We start from the raw sequence: 20,429 nt of genomic DNA, 5'->3' as shown, positions 1-20,429 counted from the left end.
GATACTTTCCAATTTTAAAATCTAACATTTTTCTGCCTATTCTTTCTTTCTTTTGCCTTGAATATCACTTTAATGGGAAAATAAAGTACTGTATTTGCCTTTTAGTTAAAACCCTTCTTCCATCTAAGCTGCTAAAAGTACACATGGTAATTTAGGTCTTTTTTTTAATTTAACACAGTCTTAATCTAACTTTGCAGTCATTTTACAAGATGCAGTTACTGTCAAAGATTTGATTCAATCCCCACATCTATCACAACACTCTCCTGCAGAGTACAGGTATCACCACAGAATCCTTCCTAATCCAGAAACGAAGATACTCCTCGTTCGTCAGTGAGATAAAGCCATCTCTACCACGGTCACTTGTATTTTAGGATTCCCAAGATGGGATTTGCTATCCATAGTATAATTGTGTGGCGATGAGTCTAAGAAATAAGAAAAGTGGCAGTAAATAAAGCTTGTGACTTCATTATTACTTCCCTTGCTTTAATAACCCCAGAGTTTTTGCACAGCTACTTCAAGATATCTTAGGGATGGGGCCAGCATGCAAGTTGAATCACATTTTGTGATCACTGATAAAGCTTGACATTAAAAATAGCCCTGAGTTATTCCTTTGCAAATGAAAGATTTCACTTACAGGGTGAAAAATCATCCCCTAGTTTTTCATGTTTGCAAGCTAGTTTGTGTGTTTGGATGTCTTTGTGCGTAGTACACCTGTTGATACAAAAGGGAGCAGAAAACAGGGCCAAAAGAGTTGCTGTTTAGGAATGCTGTGGTATATATGGAATTTGAGCATATTCAATATTCTGAGTACAAGGGAAGAACACATATTTTCATTAAATTTTATTAGACTACAAAAATCCTACTTTCCAAATAAAATATTTTAATTTTATTTATGGACCCTGCAAGGTCCCTGTTTAATAAGCGGACACTGTTCATGTGTCTGTTAACAAGTCACAGGTAAGGATTCCATAGAAGTGTAGTTCACAAATTTTATCCTGCCCCAACTCTATCCGCTGTCCTCAGGCATTCTGCTACTGCGCTTCTCCAGTGCTCTCAGATCCTCATGAAAATGTACAGGAGGAAAAGTGGTTCCCTTTAATACACTTCATTCTTCTGGTCCCACTGTCTTCATTTTTCATCATCATTGTTGAAGTCATCAATATCATTTATAGTGTAGCTCACGTTTTTGTTGCAAGCTGAAAGGAATTAGAGGGCATGGCTCCTGATTATCTACAGCAGATAGAAATAGGGTAATGGTAGCTAATTTACAACCTCACAGATGATTTACCTAACAACTTGTGCATATACTACATTTTTCAGAGAAAACATTGAGAATTGCAGAGTCGTGGTCCCAGTTTCTCTGTTAACACTCTGTGTAGCCCCAGGCAAATTGTTTTAACCTCTTAGACTTTGAACTTCCCCTTCAGGCAAGTAAAATAGATTGGGTCATATTAGTCTGACATTCCTTGCAGTTCCAGGTTCTATGAATTTGTGCCTGAGACAGGTGCACAAGTACGAAAGAGGATGCTATTTTGATTGAAGGTACTGCTGACAGGTGTTTTAGTCTGAGAATGAGTCACAGAGGAGGTAAGGTTTTGAATAATGGAAGGGCTTAGTTTGGGGCTGTGGCAAAGTGCTATTTTGGGGTCCATAGCCAAGAAAGTTTATTTATGGATGGTATATAGTTAGTAGAATTGATTGTTGGAATCCAGGGTTTGAATTCCATGTTACACACTGTGAAATGAGCTCAGAATTGATATGTTCTTCATCTGGACTTGATAATAGATGACTGGAAGATCTCCCTTTTATCATCCAAGGACCTAGCAGAGTCGCTACAGTATAGGGTATAAGATGAGCTGAACTCAGTTGGGAAGTGGGCTTGGCTTAATTTGTGGTGGGGCAATGATGGCCAGCATGGTACAATTCGAAGGTTGCTAAAGAATCTCTTCCTTAAATATGTCTTTTTTGTTTTTTAACTGATGCCTGAAGGTCCACCCTTAACTATTTTTTAAATGTTTTGATTAATAGAAGTTTTCCTGGCACATTAAAAACTTCAATAGCACATTAAAGAGGAAAAAAATGGGACATTGTGAGAATACTAGATCCATGAGAAATCATAGGTTTGGGAGAGGTTAGGGAAATATGAAGTAAACACAAAGAAAAGGGAAGCAGGGAATGACAGTTCATTTGAGAGAATATCTTGAGACTCATATTTGCAAGTTTATAAATTGGCACCTGTAACATCTAATAGCTGCTGAGAAGTGTTCATCCCCAAATGTCTCCTGTAAATGTTTACCCATTTTACTTACGGTACCAACACAAGTGCGCTGCTCGTCATTGGTGCTATTTGACTGGTTTGTTGATAGAGTATTTGGTGGTTTAAATGAAATGCAGATTAGGTAAAAATAAATTACTTTCAATAAGGTCACGGAAGTGAAGGCTGTAAATAAAGTATACATCCACAAACAGACAAATGCTATTAGGAAATCCAGCTCAGTCCATGCCAAGCTGTTACTGTTTAAATTGCCTTCTTTCTTCCTGGCTTGCAATTAATTTTTGCTTGTATGTTTGGAGATTGGGGGCAGGGTAATAGCCTAATGGGTAATGATTTTATTTTAGTATTTTGATTAAAGAGACTAAATAACTTGGACCCTGAATAACCATAAGAGCTAAAGTCTTATCCATCAAGCTTAATTTCTAGACAGAAGGTTGTGTTTATATTTCTGTGTAAATTTAGCATATATTGTAAAGTTCTGTGCTCAGTTATTTTCTACCTATCTCTCCCCTTACCATCTTTCCTACTCACTTTCTTTTCCTTCTTTCTTCCTCCATTTGACTAGCTGCCTTCTGCTTTGTCCTCCAGTCTGACAGGCAAATACTTTATAGCCATTTGCTCTTTGTCAAGTGGTGATGAGAACAAGGACCAGTATTTGATGGGGGCTGGTTTCCTAGCATTTGCAGAGCCACCTCCCTCCCTCCACCCGCACATGGAATGCCCATGCCACTGTTCCATTCCTGACTCTGCCTCCCATCCTGTATCTGCCCTGCTTCATTATCTCCTTGTATTTGGGAAACCCCTGTGTCTTTGGAAAAACTTACTAGTAGTGTTCCTCTCTTGGCAGGTAGACATTTTTGAAAGGATACTCTGCTAATCTTACTTACCTTTAAAGTTACTTGGATGGTTTGGAGTTAATAACCAAGTTAGAATTCAGTTGCTTTATTCAGAGATTGCAAACACATTCTCTGAGGTTGTAACAGGACTAGGAAAACAATGAGGTATGTATGTACTAGTGCAGTTATCACCCAAAAAATGCTAAGCTGTAGAACCATTAATGAATGTAATCTCATCCAGAACTGAAACATAAATCAAATAAAAGTCTTTTCCCATTTTGATTGACCTGAGAATTGGTTTGGGGCAGGGACCTTTTTATCAACCCCCTACCCTATACATACACAACCAGGGTACTGCTGGAGGAGAACTCAGGGCTCCTCAGGACACAGTCTAGGTACCACTGTGGTAGTGGTTAACTGTTTTCCTCTAACCCATTTCTAAGAGGCATGATCCTTTAGTGCCAAAAAGACATGATAAGGAAATTTGTTTAACAAACCCATAAATACTAAAGTTTTCTAATCTAGGAACTTATTTAAGATAATTCTGGAACAATGTTTAAAATGTGAGTACATATGTGTGTGTGTATATTTGGTATATATGTATGTATGTATATGCACGCACACATACACACACACACATATACACATGTGGGAGAGCAGAGAGGCATCTTATATAGGGGTCCTTAACCTGTGGCCCACCTTCCCTAAGTGGACCATGAACTTGGACGGAAAATAAAATGTCTTTATTTTTTCTAACCTCTTGCTGAACGTTGGCATTTTATTCAATTATCAATATAGGCAACAAATCACAGTAGTATTAGCAACAATTATGAATTTGTCACTAATAAAAATCACAAATATTTTCATATCTCCTTAAGTTGTTGCAGATATCTTAAAATATCATTTATGCTCATCACTATAAAATTACAGTAGTTATTAGATCTGTTGCTAGATCTTGTTATTTAGTGTGTTAATAAAGAAGCACATATATTACTATATCACAAATTTTTGATAGCTATATTTCAGTGTAATTAGTTTTGTTTGTAATCTTATGCATTTTATTTCAGGAACATAAAAACAGTGTTCTGAAAGGCCTCATTCATGGGCCTCACCAGACTGCCAAAAGGGTCCATGGCACAAAAGAGATGAGCTCAGTGATTAGATAAATTGTGCAGAAGGAGGAAAATATATTTTTTAGAACACATTAACTGAGAAATTCTTGACTTTACCTGGGAAACATTTATTTTTTATTGATGTTTAGAATGCTTATTTTTCAAGTGGCCTTTGCTCCAAAGCACCTAAGCAGAGGTTGCAATAATTGCAGTAACATTTAAAACAACAAAAAACAAAACCTGGTGAACAACATTTTCTCCAGCATTCGGATGCCCACATATAGTGCTGGCCTTTGTGAGAGAATGTGTCTGCCTCTAGATTAGAAAGGTTTTGCCAATCAGACTACACCTTTAGTATTCTGGGAGAAATAAATCTCCGTTGTATCTGTTCCCACATCTCCTCTTAGCCTGCATGGTAGCCGGCACATAGATGGCACTCAGGAATTATTTGTGGAAGGATGGAATGATTCAGAAGCAAATTTCTTCTGCTCACAATTTTGCCCTCACAAAAATCCAGCGTATTCCCGAGGGACTTGGTGTGGGGCGCTGGGAGAAGGAACGGGAGTGTACTCAGAAGGATAAAGTAGGGTCATGCTTCGCTCCAGCCTGTCTCCCTGGAGCCTTGTCTGAGGTTGCTTCCCCCAGATGTAAAAGGGGATCAGAGGACTGAGACAGCCTCTGCAGAGCCCCAGCCTCCCTCGTCTCCTTTTATTGGTAAAATTATAACCCAGCCATTGTCCCTGGGACCCATATGATGTTTCTAGAAATATTTATGCTTGCTTTTTTTAATGCCTACTTGAGAATCACAAGATTTGGGTCTCTCAAATTAAGCCAACTTCTGATTAGCAGGTTGGCATAATGGGTAAAATGCTGTGGTTTAGGCCACAAAATGGGTGATACTTTATCAGCAAAATCATAAGCAAGTTGGGAGCTCATAATGACCCTGTTCGCTTGATTGTTCATCTTAGAATATGATTCCCATAACTTTTACAATCCCAAACTGCCTTACCCTGGTTTTAAAAATTCTTTATCTCTCTTAGAACATCATAGAAGGAAGATTTAAATTTTTAATTCCCAGCCCCTAAATATGCATAATAGGGAATATAGCTCATTTTAGGAGATATCTGCAGTGTTGAAAAGTTTTATATAAATCAATTAAAAATGCAGTGGCAGAAATATTTGTTTACGACAACCTCATAGTAAATTACTTTTGTAAGCAAATAAACCACCCTGTCAGGTAAATCATCACCTTAAAATTATTCATTTTACAAGTTCTTATTTTTATTTGGCTTTTTTTTTTTTTCTGCACATGGCATATACAGATATTCAGTAACATTTTTTTTCCTTAATGATCTTCATTATGTTTAGCAGGAAAATAAATATTGTAAATTTTTAAGTGACTTTTGGAAACAATATAATAAGAAATTTACCTAGTAACATTGTAATATAAGAACACGTATTCATTTGGGTTGAGAGGTTTGGGAAAAGTGAAGTTTCCTATTATAAGCTGCTTTTTTAAAGGACCAAATGTATTTGTCTTTGACAAAAGCCTTTCATGATGGTTCTCTGCCTTTTTAAACCTAGTATACTAAGCTCAGTTTGAACTTTATTTCTTTGAAATACAGCAACATCATTATGAATATAAATTGTTGGACTTTGCTACTATCCATGAGCCCTCAGGAATTACAGAGGTGTGCGCAGTTTCTTACCACTAACTAAATGGCCCAGATTGGGCCATTTTTATATCTTTCTCTGTCTTCTCAATTTACTGCCACTTTAGTTTGTTGTGCTAAATCTTTGCCACATTTTTACACTTACTCATTAAAATGTGAGACTCAGGGTATTTCCAGGCCCTTTGGGTAAAGGAAAGTGAAGAGTTTGCCACTCAAAGGGCTATTAGTGTTCACATTTGTTTGTGATAAATGTAACTCAGATAGCAGAGTTAGACTTAAACTGGAATAAAGAAACCCATCAGTATTAGATCATGGAAGCAAGGCTGTGGGAACCAGAGCAGCCAGAGTGGAAAAGAGGGAATAAATTCAAGAGATGCCTGAGTGGGTAGAATTGACAGGAATTCCTGACTGTTTGGATGTGGAAGAAACAGACAAGAAAAATTAGATTTTTAGCTAAAGCTGATTGCTGTTTTTTTTTTTTTTTTTATTACAAAAGCAGTACATAGAGCTATAGAAAAATTAGAAAACATAAACAAAAGGAAGAACATAAAAATATCCATAATTCTAATTACCTAGAGATAGCCAATTCTAATATCCTGATTTGTGTTCTTTATAGGCACATGTATCTATATGTATGTATACATATGTGTGCGTATGCCATGTATGTCTTACATTCATTGGTATTTTATACATACCATTTAATTCCTTATTGAGGTGTATTTGGGTTATATTTAAATTTTGCTATTACAAATAATGTGAATTTAAACATTATTGTAGTTAAATATTTGTACATATCTTTAGTTATAATTTCCTTAACCTATCCAAGGTTACAGGGCTGATAATTGGTAGAATATGTATTTAAATTAAAACCCAGGTTTCTTAACAGATCTTAGAAGTACAGTCTATAGAGGAGATGAGGTTATAGTAACTAAATTATATTACCTAGAAAGTATGCTAAGGAGTTAGCAAAAGGATGATAGGCAGTCAATTCAAAAGCAACTGGTCTACCTGTTGTTCCCAGCATTCTGCTAATTCATCCGGTTTTTTATTCATTATTCTTCCTAATTCTTTAAACATTCCCCATTCTTCAAACCCAAGCCGGTATCACTCTTCATCAGTGAAGACTTTATTGACTACCCCACCCCTTCTCTTCTTCCTCTCCACTTGGATCCAACTTGATGTCTGCCCATCAGTGACCTTTATCACATGCTGCCTTGCATTGATAGTTATCTTTGAATGCCAGGTCTCTTTGAAAATACTAAGAGCCATTTAAGGCAAGTGCTTCCATTTAAGTTCATCCGACCTTTCTGTAGTTATCTTGGACCAGGCATTGGGCTGAATGTTTTGTATATCGTGTGTACCAGCCGATATCCGGTGAGATTAATGCCATTATTATCTGCATTTTGTAGAGGAGGAATCTGAGGCCCAGGAAGGTAATTTGCTCAAATTCGCTTAGGTAAATGCCTCTACAGGATGTAACCCTTTATTGGTATACAGAAGTGCTTGAGCATGAGGAGTAATATTTGGATGGGCAAAAAAACAGGAGAAAGGGCTTCCCCATTAGAGAGAATCCTATGCGGCGTGGAGAATAGAATGTGCGGCAGTGTTAGGCTATAGCCAATAAACAGTCCAACAAATTAGAATATGAGTATGATTGGGAGGAACCTTGAATGCAGCCCTCAGGAATGTGAACTTTTCCCCTGTATAGGGAAGTCATTGAAGGTTATATTGAGTGGTAGGATAACTGGATAGCTGTGGGCAGTTTGAAAGTAGAAGACCAGTGCAATAATTTTCATTGTGAGATTCCATTTCCAAGGGCATCACAAAGATCGGTAAGGATATTTAAGAAAGCTTGATGAAATCTGTATGTTTTTCTATCAGGGAGTTCCATAGGCTAAATTAAACCAGATTAATTTGCTTGTTATAGGAATCACATCAACTCTGTATGATAACAGTGATTCTCTATTCTTCATCAAAGCTCTGATCATCATTGATGTACTTTTCCCCCTTAGTTAAGAGAAGAAAAGGAATGGTTATTTAAAAATTTTTTGTTCATAAATCAAAACAGTTGTCCATTGGAAGTAATTAAAAAGAATGTTTATTGTCTAAGAGAGTAATTCAAGGAAGAGATGCCCCAGCTCTGACCAGTGTTGGGGAGACTAGAAGGGAGTGGCCCATTCTTTATGATAGAAGCAGAGACTAACATTAATGAAAAGGAAGTATTCAGTTTTCTGTTTTTAAATGACACTAGCTGTGAAGAATGAGGAGAAAATTAAAATTTAAGATTTGAAGAAAGAGAGCTTAAGTGTTAAACAGGAGCCAGATCATATCACTGAAATTTATGTAATGCCAAAAATTTATTTTAGGCTAAGGGGTTAAAAAAAATGGTAGGAAATTCTTTTTCAGAGTCCTTATTTAAGTATCAAACGTATAAGCCAAATTTTTGTTTTCCACTTTGAAGAAACTATCCTGAAAGCAAGTTTAAAGTATCTGTAAAAATTAAACTTTTAAATGAGGTATTTTCCAAATCTAATGTTTCAAAAATAAATTCAGGCCTTCTTTGGAAATTCTCTAGTTCAATCAAATTAAGAGATAGTCTTCTTGCTAACTAGTTTAATAGGTTATCTAGAATTTTGTACTTTTATCTTCATTTCTCTTTTTCCCTTTCTCAGATTCTCCCTCTGAAAATGTTCTTTAAAATGTGAGATCTCCTTGCCTGACGGCCTTTTTCAGTAAGAATCATTATCTCCTCTGGCCTGGTTGTCATCTGATAATCTTGTTATAGACCAAACAATTTGTAGCAATAAACCACACATAAAACCACCATATTTATATATGTCCTAAAGTCAGTGACTTTGAGAAAGTAGAAAAGAGGTAAACATAAAAAACCTTAGAAAACAAATGATTTTCACTATTTTATCTGATTAGATTTTAAATAAAATTGAAAAAATAAATATCATTTAGTAGTGATTCTGAGTATTCCTTCTAAATTCACTAAATTTTAACAGAAACTTTCCCCCAGATTGTATAAACATTATTTCTTTATGCTAATAATAAACCTCTAGAAACTCTGCTAGAGATGTTTAGCCTGTAATGACAAAGTGGCAGAAATTTACTCAAGTGAAAAATATCTTGATATCCATTTTATGTCCTATTATTACCCCAAAATGGAAACCCACAAATTTTTCACTAAGATGGAGGGTCTGGAGAGAATTTAAAAACAGTAACAGTTTTGGATTTTAAAAATACAACCGTTTAAAACATAATTATGATTGCTTTTCTTTGCAGCAAATACTAGTATCAGAAAACACACCTTGACAATAAATATATTGTGAGATATATACACAAACACAAATGCCTCTAAAAATATATTTCTTTTTCAAACCTATCTTTGAATGAAGTATATGTAATGTGCTACTTTTAGAATGGAAAATGCATTTACTAATACATCTCTGTTTGAATTTATTTTTCATGTTTTCTTTAATAAGAACAATGTTAACAGGAAAAGTTACTCATAGTGTCTGCTGAGATTCCCTTCACTTTGCACAAAGTAGATGTTATTAAGCTGGGGGAAAGATTAATGCATTTCCTACTAATTCCATAGAGGAGAACATGTATCTTTATTAATGTTAATGGTGGGGGCCTCTCATTATGTTATAGAACAATCTGCTTTAGCAAAGGTTTTTCTTCTAAAGAACTTCATAACATTTAAAGGTTAATATGTTAGGTAAAGAACAATATCTTAAGACAAGCGTTTTTATTACAGGACATGATGGGATGGTTTTTATTAAATTATATGATGATTTGAATGAGGAAGAAGAAAAAGTGCATCACTTCTTGCCCTCAACTTTAATGCCTTTAATCAAATAATGACCTTCTGGAAAATAGTTAATTTTAAGCATTTGGAAAGATCAATACCACTTTGCCACCAAGAAATGGCCTAGATGATGAAATTTGATGTATTTAAAGTATCATTTCACCCTTTTAACCTAGTAAATAATTTAAAATGCTTTCAGTATTGCTTTGCCACTGTTTTGTTTCTCACTATTCAGAGTGTTATGATTGTTCATGAAAAAACGGTTGGAAGTTGGTATGTGAAGCATTCAGGCCTCACACCTAGAAGTGGTGTTGTATCTCCATTAGGTCTTGAATGTCTCTGCGTTAGGGCTCCCTAAAAAGTAATATGTTTTAAATACATTTGTGGCAGTGTGTGTATAAAGCATAAAAGGTATGAAAATGGAACCCTTCTCTAATCCTAAATGGGTGAGTTTTTTTTTTTTTTCCACACAGAAAAAGAGGTGGTTTAAAACATCATTAGTCACTTTGCATCTTTTGTGATATCTTTAAACCTTTACGCTAAAGGTGAGGGATTCAGTAGCTCTGACAATTAGAACCCATTTTCCCCCGGCTTATGGAACACTGATATGAAATTACCCTTGAGTGCCGACAGCTTTGTAAATAAAAAAAAAATGCCCTCTGTTAGCATGTTTGTGGGCAGATTAAAAACTGTCTTCATTAGCATAAGTAATACTTACGAATTCTTTTAAAAGTAGAAAATTATTTGCTGAATGATAAATTGCTAGCTTTATAGTTAGTTGTTGAAAATGTACTCATTCAAAATGCCTGGTGTAGTTCAGTCTGCAATACTGAATTTTTTGTTAGAAGTACTATTTAATGGATTATGTACTTAATCCTTCTTCCTATTACTTGCTAGAATGTAATTCATGCTTTCCACTAAAATGTTTGTATCAAATACTTTCCTATTTAGATTGATTTCTTTTAATATTATATATTATTATACTATATGCCCCAGAGATTGGAACAAAATACTCCTGCAAATAACACATAAGAGATGAGGGTGAGGGGGAATAAATACAGTCTATAAAATGTTTTGCTTTTTAGAACTCAAATTACCATTCTATTTTTTTAAAATGTATTTTTCCTTCTTAGTTGCAGCAAGAATTATTTGTCATTTTCTTTCTCTTTTTATAGCTCTTAGTTTTAAAATGTATATGTACGTAATGATAATATATACATATATGTATATTGCATTAAATGACTTTTTTTCTCAGAGAATACTGAAGTCTGTTTTCTTCTGGAAAACTAGTTCCATTACGTACCCCCAGCTTTATCACAGACCTGGCTCGTAAGAATTCTCTTTTTACGTGTGGGAGACTTTATAGGTACAATAAATTCATTCGTGAAAGGAGGTTCCTTTCCTGACTCAATTAAAATCATTGTGTACCCCTTATCTGTTAAAATGTTCGAAGTGAATTGACTTGAATTAACTGTTCTAAAAAGAGTGGAGTGGAAATCAGAGATTGAGTTTGGTTGGAAATTAGCAGCTGAGAGATGAAGGTGCCAGGATTTTTATTTAAATGTGGTACAACAAGATTCTGTCAGTGAAGCACATCATTAGAATATTGAGTTTAGAACTGCTAATTTTTCCTTTAAAATGAGCATACAGTCATGTGTTTCATGGACCATAATAAATTGCCATTGTGTTGTCATTGAGTTTGTTTTGCTTTTTTTGCAGTACTGGTTTGGCAGTTGTTCTGCGTTTTCTCTTTTCCTGTTTTTTTTTTTTTTTTTCCTCCCTCCAATCTTACATTTCTTTAATAGATCTCTAACCAAAACCAGTCAAAAGAATGTTATTTATTTCATGCATCTTAGGTTTAGCATCTTTTGCACCATTTTCTTGCTTACGGTAGCAAGACATTTGCAGATGGTTCTTGGTTACTATAAAGTACATAACAGTATTTCCTTTGTGGCAGATGGATTTAAGACTTTTAGTTCTCAATAAATGTAGGTTTACAATACATAACTTTACAGGATTTGTGTTGTATATAACAGGTTTGAACATATTATCTCAGAATTCATCTGCATGGCATTTTCAGCTTATTCAGGGTCCATGCCAGTTTTTTTAAGTAATAGGGGAGCGCTGTGATTGATAGCAACAGCTCAAGGCGTGATTTTGAATAGAAACAAAGGGTTTAGAACAGAAGGTGTCAAATTAAACTTTGTCAGTTTGAAAAGTAGTAACATCCTGAAAGTTTTACTAATTTATTTACATGTGGCTACTGTTTATATTTTGCCCTTTTTATATGCAGCGTAATGTTGCTTGGCAAATTTACTACATTTAAAGTTTAGGTTGTTCCTTGTACCATTTTAGTTTTCTGAGGATGGATCGGTCTCATTATTTTAAGGCTGTTCGTCCCCTCTTCTGTTCAAAACAGTTGTGATCTAATTTAATTTGAGAGTAGTTCCCTATTCCTGCCCTATGGTCCTATAATATATCAAGTCCCAGGGACCTCTCTTAAAAACGTAATTATGTTCACATTTTGCAACAAAACACTGCATTTCATTCCTCATCTCTCTTTTCCCAAGTAAATCTATACGGTTATCATTTAAAAGCCAGTACAGCACTTTGGGGAATGATTATTTTTATTTGTCAAATATTGAAAATACTCTGACATATTCATTGTCTTCCCAAGTTTATTTGCTCAAACAATATCACTTCTGGAAAACTGACCTGGAAAGAGGTATTGGGGAATTAGAAAGCATTTGGCTTCTTTAGTCACGTTTTGCAAAACAGAGATCAGATTACTGTCATCATTAATAGAGTCACAATCAATAGGATTTGAGGTAGTCAAAATATTCCAAGGTATTTAAATAGTATTAGAATAAATTAATCTTATTTTTGCCAGTGTAAATTGGGAATGAGCCAATTTGTCTCTACACCGACAAAGAACTAACATGTCAAAGTGTCTGTTTTCCATTATTTCTTAAGAGATAAGCACATCAAGAAAAGCAGTACCTCCCCCCCCTTTTTGTTTTTTTGAAATACCCTTGTAGAGCTAACAGTTCCCAGCTGCACCGTTAAATATTTTTCTAAGAAGCATCTGATTTCAGTCTCTTAAAATCATCGTGTCTCTTGAAAGGCTAGCGGAGGCATGCTTCAACTTATAATTCATCAAATTATTTTTAGATAAGGAATTAGAAGTATTATTTAAGGGCAGAGGTTAATAGCAAACTACTGGAAATGTTATGTTAGTCATGGGCAATTAATAAAAATAAAGATCCATCTCGTAAGTCTAGAGACACAGAAGTGACAATATGAGCAAAATATTTGTTGAATGAGTCAGGGCTCTTTCTGAAATATTTGTTAAACCAGCATGAGTGTGATTGTTTGGGAATTAGCTATCATTATTAGCCATTTTAAAAGAACTAATGATTTTCTTTTCCAAAGAACATCTGTGATCCACATGTTTTTTCACATATATCCAAGTGCTAACTGATCTCTGCATTACTTTAAAAAGTTTCTAAAGGATGTGAAAAATCACTGGAGTTTTCCAGTGCTCTCCAAGAAGCTTTTCTTACATGAATCATTCTTAATTTAACTTTTAGCAATTTTTAGTTACAAGCATTTATTTCTAAAAAAAAAAAAATCCTTAAATGCTCAATGTTTAGCACTTATTGCAATAGTAGAATACTCATTAAGTTTAAAATGTTTTCTGCTCTGTTCTTTATGAACCTCTTGGCTTCTCTTGAAAGGTAAATAAAATTGTGTGATTTGCCGTGTTGAAGAATAGGTGTCCTGTCAATTGCTATAGCTGAAGGAGGCAGACAAGGGGAGAGGGAAAGTAATTTTAGCCACAGTTAATATTCAAGCCTATAGAAATATACATATTTAAAACCTACATGGCAACAAAATTTAGAGGTAAAATGTAAAGAAATAGCTTAGATGTAGGAAAAAGTATAATATTTTTATGGCTTAATCCAGATAGTAAATATTTACCAGTAAGAGATAAGTCAACATCCCCAGGGCACCATATGCAAGTGGGTCTGAAATACTTCAAATACTCAATACTGGTTTACAGTTAATATTATAGTCACATAAATACAGCTGAAATATGCTATATTATAGTATTTTGGAAATAAGCATAGAATTGCCATGGTTAGAAGCATGTTCAGTGACACAGTAGTCACAATGATGATTATGTTTTATTTAGCAAATATTCTTTCAGGTAAATCTTCAGTTTATTGCCTACTCTCAACCTTGAATTATGTATTGAGTGGCATCGAACGAGTGCACGATTACATGGCCATCCCATGTATATATCTGCTTAATTAAAAGACCTACTGAGTAGAGAATCAAAACTCTCAGAAAAATGAGTAGATCTCATGAGATTTAGCAGCAGTTCACCGTTGGCTGGTTAATAGGTAGGTCTCGGGAAGCTAATGTATCAGTTCTTTATCTTTTCTTTTAAAATATCTCCACTAGGCCATTTTGGGGAGACCAGGCCTCGCTTCTTTTCACTGTATATGGCAATCAGAAGAACAACTTTCTGTCTAATGATTCAGTTTGAGAAAAGAAAGAAAGTCATGCCATCCTCCGGTTTTACCCCCAATAACATGACAAAACCCTCCTTGGCTAGATCTAAAAATCAAATAATAAAGAAACTGTACTATTTTCATTCCTATCCAACCTATTTGCTTGAAATTTCCAAGAAACCCCTTTGTCTTAGGTCAGGACCCGTAATAGCAGAGCCTAAGATGGGGAATCAGGTCTCCCTGGAAGGAGTGGGGGAGGGTGGGGTAAAGGAAGGGGTCTGGTAAGAATGTGGCTTCAGGTGAAGTCTAGCCCTAGATTGATGAGCAAGGGAGTAAGAAGAATGGCAATAACCTTCTCTAGAGAGTAAATTGAAGGGTAGAGTCAGTTGTCCACTTTGAGAAAAGGGAGCAGGGACTTTGTACCCCTGGGTTAGCCAATCACTGGCCACCTGGAGTGAGGGGGTCAGTGAGGAGGTGGTATAACCTTTTAAGTATCTCCAGGTAAGATGGCTCCCAGACATTTCTCCAGAGCAGAGAACAGCTGAGAGGCGGCTGCCTTGGCTGGGGGAGTCTGAGTGGGACACCCTCACTCTTCCTCCCCACCCTGTTGCTTAATAGTGTCCATCATGGCAGCCAAGATGAAGGTTTGAGATGATGGCTAGAGAATGTACTCCAATGGACCACTCAGTTCTTGATAGATAATACCAGGGTCAAAAACTGGGCCTGGGGAGGACATTTCTTTGCCTCTTAATACAGGAAACCTATTAAAATTCTTGCCTGACAAATCATGTGCTCACACTGCAGTATGCAGAAAAATAGGACTCCAGAATCTTTTTTTTTTTTTTTTTTTGGAATATTCTCTCCTAGAGAATTCTTCTAATGCTCATTCTTATTATTGTACCTTATACTGGACAACGTTCTTGCTGACACAACTGAACATGTCCTGTCTGTTTCATACACACACGTACTGAAATACTCACACATAGTGTTCTTCCTGATACAAAAATTTTAAGCTTAGGAAAGAAAAAAATGTATTTCTAAAATCTGTCCTACTTCTTAAGTACCTTCAGTACCCTCCGATGGCCACTCATCAGACAAGAAAGTTAGGTAAGACTAGAAGCACACTCAACTTTGTTTTTCTTCTATTTCATATATTGCAAAGTCCATGATAAATGTTCTCTGGCCCTTGGAGTCTGAAAAATAAGGCCCTCCTTTAAGATGCAAATCAGAACATTTATTAGAAATGGAGGCTGCCTCCTCAACAGCCACAGCTATCCTCTCTTAACAGGTTAAAAAAAAATTATTTAAAGCAGATTGGAGTGCTTTGAGTTTATGAAAAAGTTAATTCATAGGGTCTTTCCTTTTTGGCTCCTAATGGAAAATGCCAGCCACCCTAATAGCCAGGAACTGACCTATTATGCCCTTATCTCTAAGGGATGGTTGTGCGAGCTGTTACGCTGGAAAGAAGATCCTTCTCCAGAAAACAGGACCCTGTGGGAGAACCTCTCCATGATCCGAAGGTTCCTCAGTCTTCCTCAGCCAGAACGTGATGCCATTTATGAACAGGAGAGCAACGCGGTGCATCACCATGGCGACAGGCCGCCCCACATTATCCATGTTCCAGCAGAGCAGATTCAGGTTCGTTTACCTTGGCCAATTCAATATAGCAATAAGTAAATAAAGCTTTAAACTTAGCAGAGAAATTAGCGTTTCTCTTCTTCCTGCCAGTCTAAACATAGGCTTTTTAGCAAGAGATAACAATACACTGCCATCTTGCTCAGGGGGATAAAAGGAAAATCAACATACCTTTTCCAGAGTATGCATTGTTCCTCTCCTCTCATGTCCCTGCTCCCAGGGTGACAGGAACCCCCTTTTTACATTTCTTGCTTGGTAAGTGTGTCTTTGTTAGTATTGGGTTTTGTGTGTGAGAGCTTAACATTTTTGTGTGTTTTTTAAAATTCAGAATTTAAAATCCCACCTATTTTTTAATTAATACCTTACTGCCCCCTGAGGAAAAGAATTACTGCTGTTGCTGTAGAGGAAGTTTGTAGAATCACAATTTTACGCCTTGGTTTCTGTCCAAAAAGTGGAGGGGAGGGATGCCTGTTTGGAATCTTGCTATATACTCCTTGGTGGCCCTTCCTTCGCCTTGTAGCTGTCTCCCCACACCCTCACGGAACGCAGGTTAGGGGTGAGTCATATCTGTTTGTCTTTCCTTTAGAGCCCCTCTCCCACCACCCTTGGGAAAGGAGAGTCTAGAGGCGTTTTCTTACCAGGCCTGCCGACCCCTGCACCATGGCTCGGTGCTGCTCCTCAGGTGAGCGGGCACAAGTTACCTATGCCAGCAAGAAAGGGAGACACAGAGGGGGTGGCGTAAAGACCAGCTCCCTGGGTCAGGATTTTCAGACTTGGAAAGGACGTACTAACCTTGGCTGTGGCCAAAGACCACTGGCCATCAGATTCAGCCTTGAATTGGTTTGTCATGTCACTGTGCATCTCCTGAAAGAACTCCCCTGTGAATTTAGATTGGAAAATTCTGGGATCAGGTGGTTTATTGGTGTTCTTATGGCCTCGACTGCTTAGGAAGTGAACTTGTGCTGTATAACTTATTTCTGTTAAATCTAAGGGGATGTTTTTAGCTTTCTCCTTGCAAGTAAAATGCCGTTGCCTTCCAGAGTCCTAAAATTCTACCTTTATTGCATCACCTGCATTATATCTTGATATTAACATGAAAAAATATATATATATATAGCTAAAAACAATAATAGAGTTATTCATCCACCAGGACAAAAACATCATCGAGTGTGTATTAAAGATAAAACAAATTGACAAAGAGCATCCCTTTAGGATATCAAGCACTAAAATAATCGTGAAAGCCTGAAAAACTCACTGTTTAGCAAAAACAAGAAAGAGAAAGATATATGTTAAGTAATAAAAAATAGTACTTGTTTGAAAATGTAAATTATTTTTAATAAAATTGCTTCTTAGGGGGATAAAAGGAAATGCTTAGGCACAGTATAAGTGTTCTAATATTTTGCGACTTAGGTTGATTTGCTCTGCTGGTAAGAATTATGGATATCAAGTATACAGTATGTGCCTGTGTCACACATTTGTTATGTATAATTGTGTATGGAAATTACAGCACATATACAGATACTAATTATGAAAAAATGTCTGTATACACTAAATTTAAATCCTAATCACATCTGAGTTTGCTGTAGAGAAAACAATTCACTAGCCGTCATATAGTGGATTGAACCTTTATTTTTGGGTAAGAAAAAAACTTGCAGTGTCAGCCTAGTGCAGTTTGGTAAAAAAAAAAAAAAAAAAATATGTGTGTATTAAATTGGAAGTGTTTGATAGAAAATTCACAAATGTAAAAATCTCAAAAATCCTCCGGACTATAAGAGATAAAACTGAGTAAGAGCAGACACTTATGTTCTATTCTTGGTCCATGTTTTAGCCATCCGACGAAAGGGAGCAGAACGCAGATTTCTTTCCCCACTGCTCTGTGGCTCACCTTTCTAAAATGTCTTTGAAATCTCTGCTTCTCAATCTTCGTTTTAAATCTTTGTTAATTATTTACATCATAATTTGATTTGCTGTCTTCGCTTTTGATGCGTGTCCTTTTGGTGAAGTTTATGGCTTACGTTTTCAGAGCGCTGAGTTCTCTCTTCCTCCACTGATCCCTGATAAGTAAGCACAGTAGCCCCCCAAAGCTATCTTAATTCATAGCTCCCTAGTTCATATCATTTTGATTTTTTTCTAAATGCTGCGGGCCTTTTAGCTGGCCTGGCTTTTCCTTCTGCATCTCTGTCCCCATCCCAGAAGCTATATGTGGGATTCGTAACCACATGTGTTCTAATTCTAGACGGCTTTGTGTGGCACTCCGAGAAAGCCGAGCTCTGATTGTCTGCTTGTTTCTTTGCAGCAGCAGCAGCAGCAGCAACAGCAGCAGCAGCAGCAGCAGCAGCAGGCGCCGCCACCGCCACAGCCACCGCAGCAGCCACAGGCTGGCCCCCGGCTCCCCCCACGGCAACCCACCGTGGCCTCGTCCGCAGAGTCAGACGAGGAGAACCGGCAGAAGACCCGGCCACGAACAAAAATTTCCGTGGAAGCCCTGGGAATCCTTCAGAGTTTCATACAAGATGTAGGCCTGTACCCGGACGAAGAGGCCATCCAGACTCTGTCCGCCCAGCTTGACCTTCCCAAGTACACCATCATCAAGTTCTTTCAGAACCAGCGGTACTATCTCAAGCACCATGGCAAACTGAAGGACAACTCCGGTTTGGAGGTGGATGTGGCAGAGTATAAAGAAGAGGAGTTGCTTAAGGATTTAGAAGAGAGTGTCCAAGATAAAAATGCTAACACCCTTTTTTCGGTAAAACTAGAAGAGGAGCTGTCAGTGGAAGGAAATACAGACATTAATGCTGATTTGAAAGACTGAGATAAAAGTATTATTTTCATTCAACAGTGCCACTGGTATTTACTAACAAAATGAAAAGTCCACCTTGTATTCTCTCAGAAAACCTTTGTTGTTCATTGTTTGGCCAATGAATCTTCAGAAACTTGCACAAACAGAAAAGTTGGGAAAGGATAATACAGACTGCACTAAATGTTTTACTCTGTTTTACAAACTGCTTGGCAGCCCCAGGTGAAGCATCGAGGATTGTTTGGTATTAAAATTTGTGTTCACGGGATGCACCAAGGTGTGTACCCCGTAAGCATGAAACCAGTGATTTTTTTTTTAATTATTATTATTCTGGAGCCTCAAACAAGCATTATAATTTCTGTGATTATGATTTCCTCTCCTTTAATTATTTCTGTAGCACTCCACACTGATCTTTGGAAACTTGCCCCTTATTTTAAAAAAAAAAAAAGAAAAAAAGAGTTTGTTACTCTATTGTATGTTACAAAAGAACTATAGACTGTGGAATGCAGTTTAAAGATGACATATGCCAACAAATGCCTTGTATTATATGGCACTGCCGTAATTCAAATTTGTTTTTATTTTGGAAATAAAAGTTCACTGTAATTTTTTTTCATTCTCATTGTTACATGATTTTTTTAAAAAAAAAATGGAAAAGAAAATGTGAAACACAATTTAGTCCTCATTATTTATTTGTAGATCCAGCAGCATCATGTTGTAATTAATTTTTTGGAAGTTTCCGTTAAATGTAATATTGCTTCTCTTGTTACCATACTGATTCTTTTCTATTTATAAATGTATTTTGATGGGCAGTAAAACAAAGTGTCTTAAAAGTTTTAAATAGAGAAAATGTGCTTTACACAGTTGCCTATAAAAAGTGCTCTATGTTATCCAAGCAATTCATACTATAAGCTTCACTCTTATTGTTGTATGCAATTTTTACTATCATGCAAATAAGCTTAGGTAAATAAAACTAATAGATCACCTTAGAAAATTATGCAATTAATGTGAAAATAATTGATGTTTGCAATGTGTCTTCCTTTGGTTTACAATCAATTTTAAAGCTACATCTGTATAAAATTTCTGTATAAAGGTGTATTTCTTTTTTATGAGTTTATGGCTATGAAAACACCAGCTATTTTGTTACAGCTGGCTGTTTTTATAAGTGTATCACAATTTTCTTTATGCAGAAATGTTCTGATTAGGAGTGGTTATTGACTGTAACTACACAATTAAAATTGTTTGTATGGTATGACATAGTAGGGTTTGTCTGCTTATGTGAAATAACTTTAAAGAAGAGTCGAAGGATGGCCCTCTCGTGTAGGTGCATGTTAATGCTTAACTTGATGATATTTTGCTGATTTTAAAAAGAGCAACTGAAAAGTCACTTAACACTGTAAATTTAATTCACAAACACATGCTCATTTTTAAATAGGTATGAAATTTCACAGTGAAGATAACCTGTTTTTGGTTAACGTTTTCCTTAATAAACAGAGATAGGATGGTCAAAAGACTCCAACAACAACATAAATCCAGTCTCTAGCAGTTACATGCTTAGAATGGATTCATCTGCATTTATTTCACAATACTTCAATTTTGGCAACACTTTTTGTTAGGCTAATGTACAAATATTTTTAAAGGCCATTAATAGTAACAGAAAATAAGTAGGGAGAAAATGAACCTTCTGTATAAAAACCCCCTAGTAAGCATCGTTTTTTTTTAACAAGTTATAGATGGAATAAGTTAATAACTCTGAGCTCATTTGGTTGT

General features: G+C 36.2%; 1 protein-coding gene across 3 annotated transcripts in view; it reads left to right on the top strand.

Annotated features, from left to right (window-relative positions):
* SATB1 (SATB homeobox 1) overlaps positions 1-19,328 on the top strand; it is a 74,118-nt gene extending 54,790 nt beyond the window's left edge. The window contains exons 10-12 of one of the 3 annotated variants that reach the window (XM_069473282.1): positions 15,665-15,868; positions 16,452-16,547; positions 18,165-19,328. In XM_069473282.1, the coding sequence (XP_069329383.1) occupies positions 15,665-15,868; positions 16,452-16,547; positions 18,165-18,677 (813 nt within the window). In that variant the 3' untranslated portion in view covers positions 18,678-19,328. Of the gene's footprint in view, positions 1-15,664; positions 15,869-16,451; positions 16,548-18,161 lie in introns of all 3 variants that reach the window. The other 2 variants (XM_069473284.1, XM_069473283.1) reach the window with 2 other exon arrangements.
* Positions 19,329-20,429: the final 1,101 nt, after the last annotated feature.

Source organism: Eulemur rufifrons, chromosome 7 (genome assembly GCF_041146395.1).
Source record: "Eulemur rufifrons isolate Redbay chromosome 7, OSU_ERuf_1, whole genome shotgun sequence".
Lineage (NCBI taxonomy): Eukaryota > Metazoa > Chordata > Mammalia > Primates > Lemuridae > Eulemur > Eulemur rufifrons.
The sequence above is the reverse complement of the archived record's forward strand: the minus strand, read 5'-3'. Positions and strand labels throughout refer to the sequence as shown.